The sequence below is a fragment of the Carcharodon carcharias genome, chromosome 10 (assembly GCF_017639515.1).
Source record: "Carcharodon carcharias isolate sCarCar2 chromosome 10, sCarCar2.pri, whole genome shotgun sequence".
Classification (NCBI taxonomy): Eukaryota; Metazoa; Chordata; class Chondrichthyes; order Lamniformes; family Lamnidae; genus Carcharodon; species Carcharodon carcharias.
In genome coordinates this window covers 69,971,701-69,988,641 of record NC_054476.1, presented here as the reverse complement: position 1 = coordinate 69,988,641, position 16,941 = coordinate 69,971,701, and the positions used below count along the sequence as shown (strand labels likewise).

At 41.5% G+C, this 16,941-nt stretch overlaps 1 protein-coding gene across 2 annotated transcripts in view; it reads left to right on the top strand.

Moving 5' to 3' along the window:
- mrpl23 (mitochondrial ribosomal protein L23) overlaps positions 1–16,941 on the top strand; it is a 37,010-nt gene that overhangs the window by 6,835 nt on the left and 13,234 nt on the right. For both annotated transcript variants that reach the window (XM_041196595.1, XM_041196596.1), the window contains exons 2-4: positions 6,023–6,145; positions 6,861–6,943; positions 8,211–8,284. In XM_041196595.1, the coding sequence (XP_041052529.1) occupies positions 6,023–6,145; positions 6,861–6,943; positions 8,211–8,284 (280 nt within the window). The remainder of the gene's footprint in view (positions 1–6,022; positions 6,146–6,860; positions 6,944–8,210; positions 8,285–16,941) is intronic.

Below are 16,941 nucleotides of genomic sequence, written 5' to 3'. Positions count from 1 at the left end.
AGCAGTGCTGATTTTTGTTTAAAGATTTGGAACCATTTTTGCCCTTGGAGCTATACAAATTTGAACTTTTATGGTATGCTTTTTGTGAGGTTTTGGTTTTAAAGATTATAATTTTTCTGACAGCATGATTGATGACACTAATATATTACACTGACCATTTACAGTCCTTCCCGTAACTCTGAACTAACTGAATTAAGATTAGCCACAAGTGCCTTTGAGCAGTTGTTACTAAAGCTCTTTAACATCAGTAGATACTTTGTTGATGCAAATTAATTTAGTGCCCTCAGTAACTTTGATAGCCATTTTGGCCCCCCCAACCCCCACCCCTTGTATGTTGTCTTTTAGGTGAAAAATGATTGCTGAAGTTAATAATTAAACAAAGGATTGACTTTTTTTTTAAAGAGTCCAGATGGTGAGAGGCCATTGCTCTAATTGGAACATTGCCAACAAAAGCTCTCTGTCTGCCAACTGTTCTGAATTAAACTGTGTGTGAACTGAACCCAACTGGTCTCAGCATGTCCTAAAACTGGAATTGGGCCTATGCTGTCAGTTCACAGTGTACCCAATCTGCACTCTTCTTGAGTCATAGTAGTTGGGTCAACTGTCGATAAAGGTAAAAATAAAAAATGCAGTGTTGTATATTATAATCTGGAATGTGCTGCCTGAAAAGGTGGTGAAATTGGATTTGATCTTACCTTAAGGGAATTGGATAAATACTTGAAAAGGAAACACTTGCAGGGTTATGGGTAAGAGAGGAGTGCAACTCATTGGATAGCTTTCAAAGAGCTGGCACAGGCACGATGGGTCACATGGCTTCCTCCGCTTTGCAATTATAAAAGCTGCAAATTCTCAAGTAAATGGAGCAAATATTGGAATTACACAGTGGCTTTGCCAGTATCTGAAAAGAGAGCAGTTAGCCATTTCTTCTTTTGAAAGTTTATTTATCTGCATTCTTAGACTGTCTACCTGCATTGTTAACCCATCTTTTCTCCCAAAGTATTTTCAACATTTGCTATTTTTAGTAGTGGAATTTGAATTGGTCTTGCAACTTTAAGCAAAACCCAAGAAGTCTGTCCATTTTAAATACTTTTTGCAAAACTTCTGTGAATAATTCCCAAGGGACTATTCCTAATGAACTGGCCAGGCCTCTGCCTCAGCCACACATTTACTTTTTCCATCCTCTCAGCAGCTGGCCAACTTCTGTCAAGGGCACTGAACAGCAGGACTTAATGTAAATCTATAAATTTCATCTTGTTTAGAATGGAATGCGGGCTGGACTATGCTCTGTGAGGCAGGAATATGCTGAGAGATTGATAAATTAAAGCAATATCATTTGAACCTGGAGATGTGTCAAGTTCTTGGAAATCAATTCACTATTGTAGAAATGAAGGAGTATGTGTACTTGTTTTCAGCAGGTGAATGGGACACTCCATTGTACTACTTGGTTTGAACTCAAGTGCAATAATACTGGGCTCCAAGAGTTACTTTTAGTAGGAACTTCTTGACATATGAGAAAGGCCACATTAGCATGTTAATCATCAGACAGATAAAATTAGACCTGCTGCACAAAATAAAAAACTTTTAAAAATATTTTTCATGGGATGTGGGCATTGCTGGCAAGGCAAACATTTGTTACCCATCCCGAATTGCCCTTGAGAAGGTGGTACTGAGCAGCTTTCTTGAACCACTGCAGTTCATTTAGTGCAGGTACACCCATGGCCCTTTGGTTTTGTACAACTGAGTAACTTGCTATGCTATTTTAAAGGGCAGTCAAGAGTCAGCCACATTGCTGTGGGTCTGGAGTCATATGTAGGCTAGGGCAGGTAAGGATGGCAGATACTGTTTCCTAAAGGACGTTAGTGAACCAGAGGGGTTTTTACAACAATCGACATGGTTTCATGGTTGCCATTACTAAGACTAGCTTTTCATTTGCAGATTTTTATTATTAATTGAATTTCTAAATGCATTGAATTTCAATCCCACCAGCTACCGTGGTAGGATTTGAACTTGTGCCGAGAGCATTAGCCTAGGCCTCTGATGTTACCACTAAGCCACCATCCTCCTGTGTTTGAATTTATATAGCCTCTTTCACAATCTTAGGATATACCAAAGCACTTTACATCCAATGAAGTGGTGTTCTCAAGTGTAGTCACTTTTTTAACCTAGGACATGTGGCTTCTAATTTACACACAGCAAAGTCCCATAAACAATTAGGATTGTGACCAGGTAATCTGTTTTAGTTATGTTGAATGAAGGCCAGGATGTTGGGTCAACCCCGCTGCTCTTAACTAATCCAATATTCTGTGCTTTTCCAGAAAGTGTTCAGTCAAATTGGCTAATCTATATGTGTTATATTGTGCATTAGAATAAGAATGAAAGCCCTGACCTAAGATTAGTTTCCTAATTTAAACAGTACACCTTGCATCTTCTAGAGATTGACTGACGTGATCCTGCAGGTTCACTGTGAATAGATTCAGATAAAGTCAATGTTCTTTGGCTCTACCAAGATGGTCTTTAGATTTGAATTAAATGCAGAAAGAAGTAAATGATAAGTGAAGTGCAAGTTTATTTCCAATGACATTAGATATTAAATTTTCAGACCAGGCTGGGTTAGAGGATGGTAGTGCTTGTGGGGATTTGAGGGGGAGGGGGTGGAACAAGGAGGAATGAAATCAGAGCAGGAGATCAGGAAGGAAAGGATGATGAAAACATGGAGAGGCAGGGTAGAGGGAAAGGAGTGAACCAATGAGGGTAAAAGCGTAGGCATAGAATAATTAGCCATCATACTAAGAGAAACCTAGCCACTGGGAGGTCGGGGGAGGAAGTTGAGCAGTTGATTGGGCATATATTTAGGATGGGGTGAGGGTGGAGATGTTACTGTAAAAGGGATAAACTGTTGGTAGAAACTGTAAGCAAGGTGTGGTGGGTAGGAATTAATAGCTTGGGATAGGATTGGAATGAGAAATCCTATTGGGTGGTGGGGGACAGGGGTCAAAGCCTTGCTCGGGTCGAGCCGGGTAATGAGTTGGCTGACACCTCTGATTTGGTCTGAAATCAGAGAGGTAAGGGTGAAATCTTGGTGGGAGGAGCAAATAGTTTTGAGGGAGTCTCAATCTGGTTTGCTTCAGAGTCAGTTCAGCTTTGACACCTGGTTTACAGACCGCAAGTTCAGTCTCGGCAAAACTGTCACTGCTTCACTAACTAAATTTGTTACGTAAATGCAGAATGTGTGAAGCTGGCTCCCCCTCCACTATGTATTACAAATATGTAATCTAATGGATTTCCTGTTGTTTTAATCACAGCAGGTCAAAGGAAATGCATTATTGCTAACTTATGTATGTAGGACGGACTGTCTCTATCTTTTAGTTGTATTCTGATTTGCTGTGGCCTTCTGCATCTTGCTTTGTGTTTTTATTTTTTAATTTAGCTGCAAGATGTTGGGTGCATAGCGTGGCAGCAAAGGAAAGCTCAGGGCCACATAATTTCCTATTAGGAGATCTGGGATAAATGCAGCTTGTTACTGCTTAATGGTCCCCTTCTTCAGTACTGCCCATTCACACCATTTGTTTTGGTGTTGCACCCATCATTTGCCCACAACGTTGATATTCCCACTGTCTAATCATGTTCGATCAATGCTGTTGCTTCATTGCTTTATTTTGCTCTTCATATAAATAGGAAAGTCTGAAACTGTGTCTGCTTCAATTTTACTATGATTTTCTTCTCTGGCACCTTGCCATTTAGTGACCTGCTGCCTGCCTAACTATCTCCTGTCTCGGGTTGGTGCTCTCCCTTGCAAACCCATAACTTGCCTCATGAGCCAGTTGTATTCCCTTGCAGAGTGGGAGCAGAATCAGGTTGAGGGATGGGCTCAGACCCATGCTGGGAAATTAGCAGCTGGAAGGAAGGAGCATGTCAAGATTAGGCTGAGACAATGTGACAGGTGGTGTTGTCACTTGAATTATTTAGCATTGTGGTATAAATACATTCCATTAACTGGGAGGCAAAGGCTAGTGACTTGGAATGTGTGATGGTTTGGGAATGAGTGGGGAAATAACAGAGTTGGGACTAAAGGAGCTGAGTAACAAAAAAATCATGACATGCAGGAATGGGCCAGCCTGCCAACTCGGGGATACAGTGGGGCACATTGGCGATAGGTCAGACGGAGCATGGGAGAGGCACTGTGGAATCCGACAGTGGAAATCTTTTGGTTGCAGACTTAAGTGGGTTCCTGAGAGGATCCTCTGGTTGGAGTCATATGTAGCACAAAGGAAGATGGTTGTGGTTGTTGGGGGTCAATCATCTCAGTCCTAAGACATCGCTGCAGGACTTCTTCAGGGTAGTGCCCTAGGCCAACCATCTTCAGCTGCTTCATCAATGACCTTCCCTCCATCATAAGGTCAGAAGTGGGAACTTTCGCTGATGAATGCACAACGTTCAACACCATTCGTGACTCCTCAGATTCTGAAGCAGTCCATGCCCATCTGCTGTGAGACCAGGACAACATTCAGGTTTGTGCTGATAAGTGGCAAGAAACATTCCTGCCACATAAGTGCCAGGCACTGACTGTCTCCAATGAGAGAAAATCTAACCATCTCCTTTTGACATTCAGTGGCATTAATATTGCTGAATGCCCCATTATCAACATCCTGGGGGTTTATCATTGACCAGAAACCGAACTGGACCAGTCATATAAATACTGTAGCTACAAGAACAGGTCAGAAGCTGGGAATCCTGCGGCAAGTAGCTCACCTGGCTTCCCAAAGCTTGTCCACAAGCCAGGAGTGTGATGAAATACTCTCCATTTGCCTGGATGAGTTCTGCCCCAGTGACACTTGAGAAGCTCGTGACCATCCAGGACAGAGCACCCGCTTGATTGGCATCCCATCCACCACCTTAAATGATCACCTCCTTCACTGATGCACAGTGGCAGCTGTGTGTACCATCTACAAGATGCACTACAGCAACTCACCAAGGCTCCTTAGCACCTTCCAAACCCACGACGTCTACTACTCGAAGGACAAGGGCAGCAGATGCATGGGAGTACCACTACCTGCACGTTCCCCTCCAAGTTGCACAGCATCCTGACTTGGAACTATAATGCCTTTCCTTCACTGTTGCTAGGTCAAAGTCCTGGAACTCCCTTCCTAACAGCACTGTGTGTGTATCTACATCACATGGCCTGCAGCGGTTCAAGTAAGCAGCTCACCACCACCTTCTCAAGGACAATTAGGGATGGGCAATTCAAATGGTGACTTAGCCAGTGATATCCACATCCTGTGAACATAAATAAATAGAGCAAAGAGGTCTAAACTGTCATGGAATGGGGAAAAGTAGATGGCAGGGACTGGAAGAAAAATGAAGAGGAATAAAAAAAAACAGTTGGAGGAAAGAAATTTTATATAAAATTAAGCAGAATGTTAAATTTAAAACTTGGTTACCCTTTCCTGAATTGGGAAATGGTTAAAAAAGCAAAATGGCAGGTGGCATCAGGAGAGTTTTCTGAAATTGAAATTTGCTCCACTGTGCCCTCCGATGACCACAGGCTGCAACTACATCATTACAGGACATATCTTAGTTATAAAAGAAAGAATGTAGATGTATAATGCATTTCACTTCCTTTGGTCATCCCAAAACACTTTGTAGCCAGTGAAGAATTTTTGAAACATAGCTGGTGTTGTGAAGCAGAGAAAGACAGCAACTGATTTTTGCACAGTGAATCCTCGTGATCAGCGGTGAGCTAAATGACCAGGTAATTTGTGGCATCTGTCATGGATAAATGTTGGCCAGGACAATGTTTGGTGGGAGGGATGATGTGGCCTTAGTTTAACATTTCATTGGAAGTTAGAGAATTTCAGTGTGAAATGTTAATGCTGAAATGTCAGAAAAATGTGACAACAGGAAGAGAAATTCTTGAACAAGGATTGTGCACATGCACAAGATTTTTTAATATATGAGCTCAATGGCAACATTGTTCAGTATTAAATATATATATATTTAAATTTCATCTCTCATTTCCCTACAGCTATCCGTTATATCAACTTGGGAACCCTCAGCTTCGGATATTTCGAACCAACTTTTTTATGACCCTAGTGAGGCCTGGAAGGGAGCAGCCAGAGAATACAGTCCAGTTCAGAATTCCTATGGAGTAAGTATGAAGATATAGAAATGAACTTGGCAAAATTGAGTGTTGTTAAGACTTTAAGTGAAATCGAGTGGGCCTGATGCACTTTGTCCTAGTTTAAGGGCATCAATATTCGGCTTTCCTGGCCATCCTGTAGTGAGAGGTTGAGCTAGTCCTTAACCTCCACCGGTTCTGTTCTGTGCTAGCTTCTAAGGAATGTGACATTGGCCCCGATGGCTGTTCTAATGTGTTGTGACGGCTGGATCGATTACACCTGAATTTTTGGGAAGTCCTGAGAGACCTGTGCAAAAGGCATACGTCTTGATGGCTAAAATGTGTGTGTTTTCAGACATTCTTTTAATATTCTCCCATTATTGCTCTACAGTACTAGGTTTCTTCCACTAGAGGCCCTGAGTGAGCTGTGCAGGTACATTGGACATTTCTGAATTTGAAAGTTGGAAAGTTTAAGCCTCAGTTCTTGAGAGTTTGATACTGGAAGCCACTGTGGAAGATCTTGGGTAGAAGCTTTTCGCCATCATGTAATGACACAACAATGTATCGAACCAGTAGTTTGCTGTCAGTCACTGCTAGTCAAAGCCGTGAAACTAGTTTGAAGCTACATAATGGTTAGACTCTGATTCCTAGGTATGCAAAAACATTTGGTCGTTTCTTTATGTAAACCTTAATATTTTAGGATTTTTGTTTCATTTGTCTTAGATTTCTAACCTGTATTTTACAGGATGACACAATTTGACGTGAAGAATTACCTACAGAGCATCTACAGTGTCCCAGTGGCTGCAGTGAGGACCAGAATACAATACTGTAAGTATTTGCCAATGCTGGTTAAAAGCACAGCCTGCATGCTATTACAATAAGCCTTGCTTTGACATTGGCCACAAGACATGCCATTTCCTGATTAGGGAGAAATTTTGTCAGTTGTCTTGTTTTTCTGGGTGAGTGAGCTAGTGTTTGGGACAAAGGGTTTGGTAGGGATAGGACATTATCCTAATCCACTTTACATGCGGGCTCCTAAAACTCTCTTTCAGTTCAAGTCACTGGATAGAACTCAGGGGTGAGAACCCATTTTATTTTTTTAATCCCCTCCTTAAACCAGAATATAGAGGTCAGTTTTAGCTTGTCTGCTGCTGTGGTCAGCTAACTTGGTAAGGGGTAGGGATTGAATCTGATATCTTCCTGCTCTGTATAGTTTAGTTCCACACCTGACAATGAATTAGCTATAAGAGCTACTGAAAGTGATTTCTTTCTTCCTGTATCATTACTGAGAATACATTTCAGTTGTTTAAATGTTGAGGAAAGAGGGATGGTAATTTCAGAACATTATAGGGAACAAACTAATTGTTCAGTTTGAACCAGTATCATTGAAGGTATTCAAAAAATAATTTGTACACAAATTTTCCTGCAGGATATGAAAGGTTTCGTGTGAAGAGTGCTACACAGTGGAAGTTTGTGCAGAATTTATTTTGTGAAGAGCGATGTTATTGGAGGACTTCACAGCACACTTCAGTCAGAATTTTAGTGACACGGCTAACGATGATGGCTGGGCAGGCTGGGGAGCTGGGGACATAAAGAAAAGAAAACAAGAGTAATAGAGGTTTCAGCACTGAATAAAAGTGAGACTGAGGAGAAAGCACCCTGCTTGAATTGCAGAGGACTGGAAGATGCTGGGAAAGGTGTAAAGGAATGTTGTAGAGGTTGGTAATTTAAGGAAAGGAAGTCAGAATGCCGAAGGAGCCTGTTGGTGAGAGAAGAGGTCTGAGGAGTATAAGGCAGGCAAGACAACCAGATTGTAATGGTCATCCAAGTGTTTGGCATCACGAGGCAGGTTAAGTTGAATGCTGGAAGTCTGTCTGGAAGAACGGACGGCTGAATGAGAGTGATGAAACGGTGTGATCACAAACCTGATGAGAGCAACATATTTAGCGTGGCAGGGACAAAGATCCTGTCGATTTCATCAACGTGTTGTTAGAAAGCATATTGTATAATACTAAAAACTTCTCTTCAAATATACTGCACTGGGACAAGGCCTCTGATTTTATATTACTCATGGCCACTCAAACCTGTTGTTTAGGTACTAACAAGAAGAGAAATCATAAGAATCAAAGAGTGAAGCGCCCTGATTATAAAGTCGCTTATGTTCAGCTGGTAAGTGCAGGCCAATTTCTTTCTATTTTATTTGCTACAGCTCTCAAGTACTGTCCATGATTGGCTTCTCTTCTGCTTTTAACCTAAGTTACAACTCCTTTGTTTAATTGCCTATGTACAGATTAAATGGTTACTGGACATCAGGAGCAGCTCTGTTACTTGATAACGAAAAAATACTTTGTGTTTTCCTCCTTTAGAAGCAAATAAGCTTGCTGTAAATTCCATGAATTCTTTCGCATTCATCCTTTTGTAAAATGCATACAAATGATTAAATAAAGGCATTCCAGTGTCAACTGTGATATGTTTCATTTTAGCTGAACATTTTACTTATCATCAAAGGAGCTAAATTTGCTTTATTATCTAAGGCGGCACCCTGTGCTGTGGAGGTGTTATTTGTAATGGAAATGCTGGGAGGTGCTTGGAATGTGCCTTGGAATTTTAGGATACTTCTGTTTAAAATTTTTTATTTTTTTTTATCATCCCTGGTTGCCCTTGAGAAGGTGGTGGTGGGCTGCCTTCTTGAACCGCTGTAGTCCATGTGGTATAGGTACGCGCACAGTGCTGTTAGGAAGGGAGTTCCAGGATTTTTACCCAGTGATAGCAAAGGAATGGCAATATATTTCCAAGTCAGGATGGTGAGTGATTTGGAGGGGAACTTCCAGGTGGTGGTGTTCCCATGTGTCTGCTACCCTTGTCCTTGGGCTTGGAAGATGCAGTTGAAGGAGCCTTGGCGAATTCCCGCAATGCATCTTGTAGATGGTACACACTGCTGCTACTGTGCAACAGTAGTGGAGGGAGTGAATGTTTGTGGATGTGGTGCCAATCAAGCAGGCTGTTTTGTCCTAGACAGTATCAAGCTTCTTGAATGTTGTGGGAGCTGCATTTACCCAGGCAAGTGAGGAGTATTCCATCATACTCCTGACTTGTGCCTTGTAGATATTCGACAGGCTTTGGGGAGTCGGGGTGAGTTACTTGTCACATGATTCCTAGCCTCTGACCTGCTCTTGTAGCCACGGTATTTATATGGCTAGTCCAGTTCAGTTTCTGGTCAATGGTAACCCCCAGGATGTTGATAGCGGGGGCTTCAGTGATGGTAATGTCATTGAACATCAAGGAGCAATGGTTGGATTCTCTCTTGTTGGAGATGGTCATAGCCTGGCACTTGTGTGGCACAAATATTACTTGCCACTTGTCAGCCCAAGCCTGGATGTTGTCCAGGTCTTGCTGCATTTGGACATGGACTGCTTCAGTATCTGAGGAGTCATGAATGATGCTGAACATAGTGCAATCATCAGCGAACATCCCCACTTCTGATCTTATGATGGAAGGAAGGTCATTGATGAAGTAGCTGAAGATGTTTGGGCTGAGGACACTACCCTGAGGAACTCCCGCAGTGATGTCCTGGAGCTGAGATGACTGACCTCCAACAACCACAACCATCTTCCTTTGTGCTAGGTATGACTCCAACCAGTGGAATGTTTTCCCCTTCATTCCCATTGTCTCCAGTTTTGCTAGGACTCCTTAATGCCACTCTTGATCAAATACTGCCTTGATGTCAAGAGCAGTCACTCTCACCTCACCTCAGGAGTTCAGCTTTTTTGTCCATGTTTGAGCCAAAGCTGTAAATGCTTAACAGTATCTGGTACAGACTCTTACTTGCCAGTGTTTGTGAATCTGGATCTTGCCAACACCTTTTGAGCTCATTGCAAGACATTCCTGTTCGCATGGAATTGCTTTTATTGGATCAGTTATGAGTAAGCGGTTACTGTCATTTACACCTGACATCAAAGAATAAAACTTGCCTTGGTAATGGAGAGTGACACAAGATGCTCAGGTTCATAAAGCAGTCTAGGCTCCTGAACTTGAGAAAGCCAGACACCTTCACAATTTCCAAAATAGTGGGTAACTCTGTCAGGATATGTCCCAGAAAAGTGGACCTTTGGAGTATATTCCAAAGAAGTGCAATGCTGTCAAACACCAGATTTTAATTCATTCCAAGATATTTCCAGAAGTTGGTGGATAATTTGTACATCACACACTGTGTTGGATAGTGGGTGGGAGAATTCTGGTTAATATTTCGTTGTTCTTGGGGCGACATGTGGCAGATAAAACTTCTTGGGTGAGGAGCTAGGAGAGGCAATATTGAATAAAGGTTACAATTCAAAAGGGGGTGCAGGAGCAAAGAGGCCTGGGGGGTTTTTGTGAAGGTGGCAGGACAGGTTGTGAAAATGGCTAACAAGGCTTACAGGATCTTGGGCTTTATGAATAGAAACACTGAGTACAAAAGTAACAAAGTTATGGTGATCTCCATTATAAAATCCTAGCTCAACCCCAATTGGAGTATTGCATCCAGCCCTTTAGAAGGAGGTGAAGACATGAGATTAGAAAGGATGCAGTAAAGATTTACGAGAATGTTTCCAGGGATGGGAGACTTCGGCTATGTGGATAGATTGGAGAACCTGGGGTTGTTCTCCTTAGAGAAGAGAAGGTTGAGAGCAGATTTGATAAAGGTTTTCAAAATCGTGAGGAGTCTGGACAGAGTAGATAGAGAAAAACTGTTCCCATTGCCCAAAGAACTAGAGGACACTAATCTAAGGTGAATGTAAAAGAACCAAAGGTGACATGAGGAAAAACTGTTTTACACAGTGAATGGCAAGGATCTGGAATGCACTGCCTGAGAGAGTGGTGGAGGCAAATTCAATTGTGGCTTTCAAAAGGGAATTGGATAATTATTTGAAGAGAAAAAAAATTGCGGGGCTACGCCAAAAAGGAAGGTGGTGGCATTAGTTGAGTTGCCCTTTCAGAAAGCTGGCAAGGGGCACAATGAGCCTAATGGCTGCCTCCTGTGTTGAACCATTCTATAATCCCTATAGTGTCTGGATTTGAGAGGATTGATGGAGTAGATGGGGAGAAACAGTTTCAGGAGGGTGGGTAACCAGAGGCCGTGTATTTAAGATAATTGACAAGAGAAGCTGTGAGGGAAGTTGAGAAATGTTTGTACATAGCACATTGTTGTGATCTTGTGAAGATTATTGTCCTCTCTATACAAGCAGTGCTAGAGAGAGCTGAACGTGGGTGGTGGTTTGCAAATTCTGTATTTCAAACGAGCAGTAATTGAATAAGAGAGAAAATGTCCAAAGAATGTGTTGGGTAGTGCTGAAAGCTGTTTTGCTGGTTGCAAGGCAGTGGTAAAAATGTTTGGCAGATGATTCAGATGTAAATGAGTGGCTGGGGAAGAGGAAGGTTAAGGTTTCCCTGGAGCAGCTTGTTCTTGGTAAACAGGAAACATTAATTTTTATTTCAGCAATTATTTTTTTAATCCTCATGAGCTAGTTGGAGCAGAGTGTCAGATCAGTAAGTGTTGAGTTTGCTCGCTTGTTTACAAGCTGCCAAATGATGGAGTGGGACAGTTTGAGACCGCTAATTGGCAATAAAATGGGAAAGAGGTAAAAGATTTTTTAAAGAAGCAAGTAAGCCTTGTGAGGCAGAAGTTCTCACTGACTGTATTGGGCACACATTTTCCCATAACTTCCTGATTTAAACACCTAAGTAGCTCTCTTGAGGGAGCAAAATCAGCCAATTAATTCCAGTGAGCCGCTTGCCTGCTCTCTCGGCTGTGGAATGGTACATTATTTGGTGAGAAACTGCATGGTCAGACGTATACACAGTTGGGGAAAGTAGAAGAACCTGCATTTTTATAAGCTTTTTATATTGTCTAGCCTGATGCTGCAAACCACTATGCATAGGCTGCTTTGAAGTTCCCAGAATGACGTCCTAGCCCACTAGAGAGTATGCATGTGAGAAATGGAAAGCACGTTTATGTGGTGCTTTTCAACCCTCAAAATATCCCAAAGTGTTTCACAGTCACTATTATGCAAGGAACTATGGCTGTCATTTTGTGCTTAGTGAGGTCCCACACACATACTTGAGCTAAATGATACTTAATCTGTTTTGGTGTTGGTTGAGGTATAAATGTTGACCAAGTGATGGGAAGCTCCATGGATCTTTTATGTCCACCTGAATGGGAAAAATGAACCTTGTTTTAGTATCCTGTCTGAATGATTACATCTAACAGTGCAACACTCAATACTGGTCGCTGAAGTTAGGCTTAAACACATGAGCTGACTAAATTGACACTTGAAGTCTTTCACATATGCTGCTTACCCTTTTTAATTCCATGTCATAAGGCAACATCCTTGAACACCTTGACTAGCTCCCAGGAGAAGGATGCAGGTTAATATGGAAAGAGAATATTAATCGATGTGTGACAGCCTGTTACAGGACAGTGATCTGTTAGGGAGGCTTGAGTGCTGCCTCTTCTTTCTCAGCCTAACTGTACCTCAGGAGAAGTGAACAATGTGCCTCTGTTCTTGATTCGTGCTCTGTCCCTAATGTTTGGATAGGCACACCAGAAAACCAGGCACACCAGAAAACCCAAGGTTCCAGAATATGACGCACAATGCAGATTGTCTACTGAGCATTCAAAATGGTGACGTGTGTAATGACTTCCCGAAACTTGTAACAATATCATTTGCTTCTCAAAAGATTAAAAAAAAAGACCTTCTGGACACCGATCCTCTGTAGTTAGGTTGCATTTCATGATTAAGTATTATTTTGGCATAATATATGTTGTATTTCACTCATCTGCAGCTTGGATCCCAATGGAGAAGAATGTGGACATAGCCACAGATGCTGACCTTTTTGGGATGTCACCTTGTTCCTCATAAGTCATGATATTCTGGTTTGGAAGGCATATTTCGATTCATTTTAATAGGTCCAAAAAGGACTGTGCCTTATGAAAAACAGTATAGTTGAAACACTTGCAGCATGTTAATATTTCTGTGTGGCAGCTGAATACTATAACTTGTCAGGCTGCATAATAGTTTAATTATTTTGACCCATGCTAAAATGAATAAGATTTTACTCTGATGCCTGCAATATCCTTAAGTGAAACAGTGTTAAGAATCATATGAGAATCTTGGTGTTAGTAAAAGAAAACACATATTTGCATAGCCTCAGGATGTTGCAAAAGTGCTTTATAGGCAATAAGTTATATTTGACATGTGGTCAATGTTGTAATGCACCCAGGAAAGCCCCACAAATTGCAAAGAAATGAATTGTGGAATGATACATTGCAGGAGGCCATTCAGCCCATCATGCCTGTGCCAGCTCTTTGAAGAAGTTATCCAATAAGAGTGGTTCTTTTACCATAATCTGCAAAATTTCCCCCTTCAAGTACTTAGGCAGTTCCCCTAAAAGTTGTTAAATTAGCCTCCGCCATTATTTCAGGCAGTACGTTCCAGATTCTTATTCTTATAACTTGTTGAATAAAATAAACTCTTCTTTTGTCAGTTTCCTTAAATCTATATTGTCTGGTTACTGACCCTGCTGCCAGTGGAAACACTTGCTGTATCAACTCTCTTTATTTACACTATCAAAGGCTTCATAACTTTGAACAGTTTGATCAAGCCTCTCCTCAATCTTCCCTACTTTGAGGACAGCCCTAAATTCTCCAATTTCTCCACATAACTAATATCATCCTAGTGAATTTTGCTTGCAACCATTGTTGAGGTCTTGACATTATTCCTAAAGTGTGGACTTCAGAATAACCAGTTATCTGTTTTTGGTGGTGTTGAGTGATGGAGAAAGTTTAGTTTGGACATCGGAACTGCTCTGCTCTTTGAATAGAGCAATGGGATTTTTTCTATGTCGTTCTGATCAAGCAGACAGGGCATCAGTTTAATGTTTATCCAAAAGACAACACCTTCAATCACACAGTATTTGTGTGCTGGAGGTCAATCTATATCATATATCAAGCCTTGGGGTTTAATGCCACAACCTACTAACTCAGGCATGAATTCAACCACTGAGCCAAGGCTGACAAATGGCACTGATGACCAATTTTTACTGGTTGGTGATTTGGAGCATTCATTTGAAGGCACTCTTTTGTTTGTTCTGGCTTCTCTTGGGGCATTTGGAGGTCAATTACAAGACTGCAACCTGTTTTTCGATTTGTCCAGCCACTGTTGATGGGATTTAAAAACTATTACACTCTCAAAATACTCAGAAAACTATGCACTATGCTGAACATGAACATTGCCCTTAAATTTCTAGAGTTGAGAAACTGTGTTCTCTTCACACTTTTATGCGGGTTCTGTTTGGAATTGTGGAAATAAGACATTTACTGCTGTTGCTGCTCCGTTCCATGATAGTAACACTGGGGCCTGGAGCATTGTTTCAGTGGAAACTCTGAACTATTACAACTCCCGTTTGTTGAGATGGTCTGTTCCTTGTGAGTTGGATTTGCATTCAAAAACTTTGTACCATAATTAATTGATTGCTTAATTCTTCTCGTGATGAGCAGGCCAGTTTTCATCAGAATGGAGTTGGCATCTAAAGGGAAAATGTGATGGATCTTGTAAAGCAGCAGATGCACCACTTCATTTCATGATGGGTTCTGCAGTCCTCATTGCCTCCTTATGTCTCCTGATCTCTAAGTCGATCCTTAGACTACTATAAAAGAGGGAATCTTTACAGCGTTATATCTCCATATCATAATCTTGCTGTCTAAGAGTGGTACTCATCTCTTCCCAGATCTGATGGCACAGTTCTGTCATAGCCACATCATAAAGTTCCAGGTGTTGTAGATTCAGATTCTCAAAACCCACATTCAGTCATTTTGTTTGTTCTAATCGTTGCAGTGTCTTTTCTGGTTTAATACAAATGTGAGCTGATCTCATTGAAGTGTACAAATTCTTACAGGGCTTGACAGGGTGGATGCAGGAAGGGGGTTTCCCTTGGTTTGGTGGGGGGAGGGGGAGTTGGTGGTTTAGAACTAGGGTACACAACCTCAGAGTAAAAGGCAGGTCGTTTAGGACTGAGATGAGGAGGAATTTCTTCAGTCAGAAGGTGGTGAATCTTTGGAATTTTCTACCCCAGTGAGCTGTGGTGGAGGCTCAGTCATTGAGCATGTTCAAAGCAGAGGTCAATGGATTTCTGGATACCAATGACATTAAGGGCTGCAGGGGTAGTCTGAGGCGATGGCGTTGAGGTAGATCAGCCATGATCTAATTAAATGGTGGAGCAGGCTTGAGGGGCTGAATGGCCTACTCCTCTATATTCTTAAAGGCGATGTAGAGTTTAGGATAGAATTTTATGGGGCCGGGGCTGGAAAACCCCGCTGGCGGGAGGGCATGCAATATTCTACCCATAGTAATTGTTCATGAATTATTTGTACCACATTATGCAATGTTGTTTTTAATGTGTCAACTTAAGTGTTTGCTCATGTTCCAAATGTGGGAGGCTTCTTATTGGAGTTCGTGGTTCATTTTCAAATCAATTTCTATTCATTTATCAAAAGGACGTCTGAAAATATCAGTGTATTTTCAATGCACAATTGTATGTATTGGTGACTGAGATCAAAAAGCTATTATCCTCTAGATGGCAGTATTGCCTTAAAACAAATTCCATTTCCTGCTTTTCATAAAGTAGACTGTTTCTCTCGCTATGTTAGATGGCAGCACACCATCTTTCCATATTTATATGGTAATGTGTAACCCTACCTTAAATCCCCTTGCACTGTCAATACCCACGGCCGCTAGTGCTGACACCGTGCTGAAAGATTCATGTAAGCTTTCCTTTAGAGTATACAGCTGCTCCGTTGGGAGTGCCTTTGAACCTGTTGACCATTGCTCAGTGCAAATGATGATCAACCCTGTGGTTACCGGGTGGAAGATCCATTTTGGGGGATGTGTCTGAGAGTTACTCCCTCACCCTGATTTTGTGTGTTGTCTCTGTGAAGTGGGAAAATAGCTGTTATTTTGACTCCTCGATGGGGGATTTAAGTATGACTGAAAAGGCTTTGTGGTTGGTCTTAACACTAGATGACAGCATTAGGATACTGCTGAGTTTCATTGGGTGAGGTGTTAAAGAACAGTGCATCCCTAACTGCACTAGTGGAAAGTAGCAGAGCCAAGGAACTGTGTCTTACCCATCTCTCCTTTCCCCAAAACACCATTTTAGTAACTCGATTCTCTACTCCTTTGCCATCGCTCCCTGCTCTCACTCAGATATAAGATGTAGCACCATATTAGTTTGACATTCATAAATTAATGCACTTAGAGGGAAAAACCAATGCTTGTCTTGCCAGCTTCTAGTTGTTTATACTTTGGAAGCTGACTATCTGTTCCTGTGTGAATAATTGACTCTAATTCAGTTAGGTGCTTGGAACTTGCAGTGGACCCACTGAACAATGTGAAAGAGAGGTTCTTATTCAAATGTGTGACAAATACAATATAAATCTCAGTTCTGTTCTGTCACAGACCAAGGAAACAGAAATAAAACAAGTTCCACGTGAATGGGACGCATAACATGTGCCACCTCCACAGACGGTGCTTCCTCCAAGCTATTGCCCCACTGGGCTGACTGATGCATCACGTTCTAATGACTGGAATTATTTTCCTTTTGAAAGTGCTTTTAAAAAGCATAATCACTCTATAATCATTCTAAACCCACGCCAATAGCATAATTAGCAATTGCATTGTCTTCAGCTGAGCTGAAACCAAAGCACAAAGGCAAGATAGTACACCATCAAACCTATTCTTTTAAGATGCACACTTACCTAATTCTTCACTGCCTTTGTGTTAATATGGAGCATA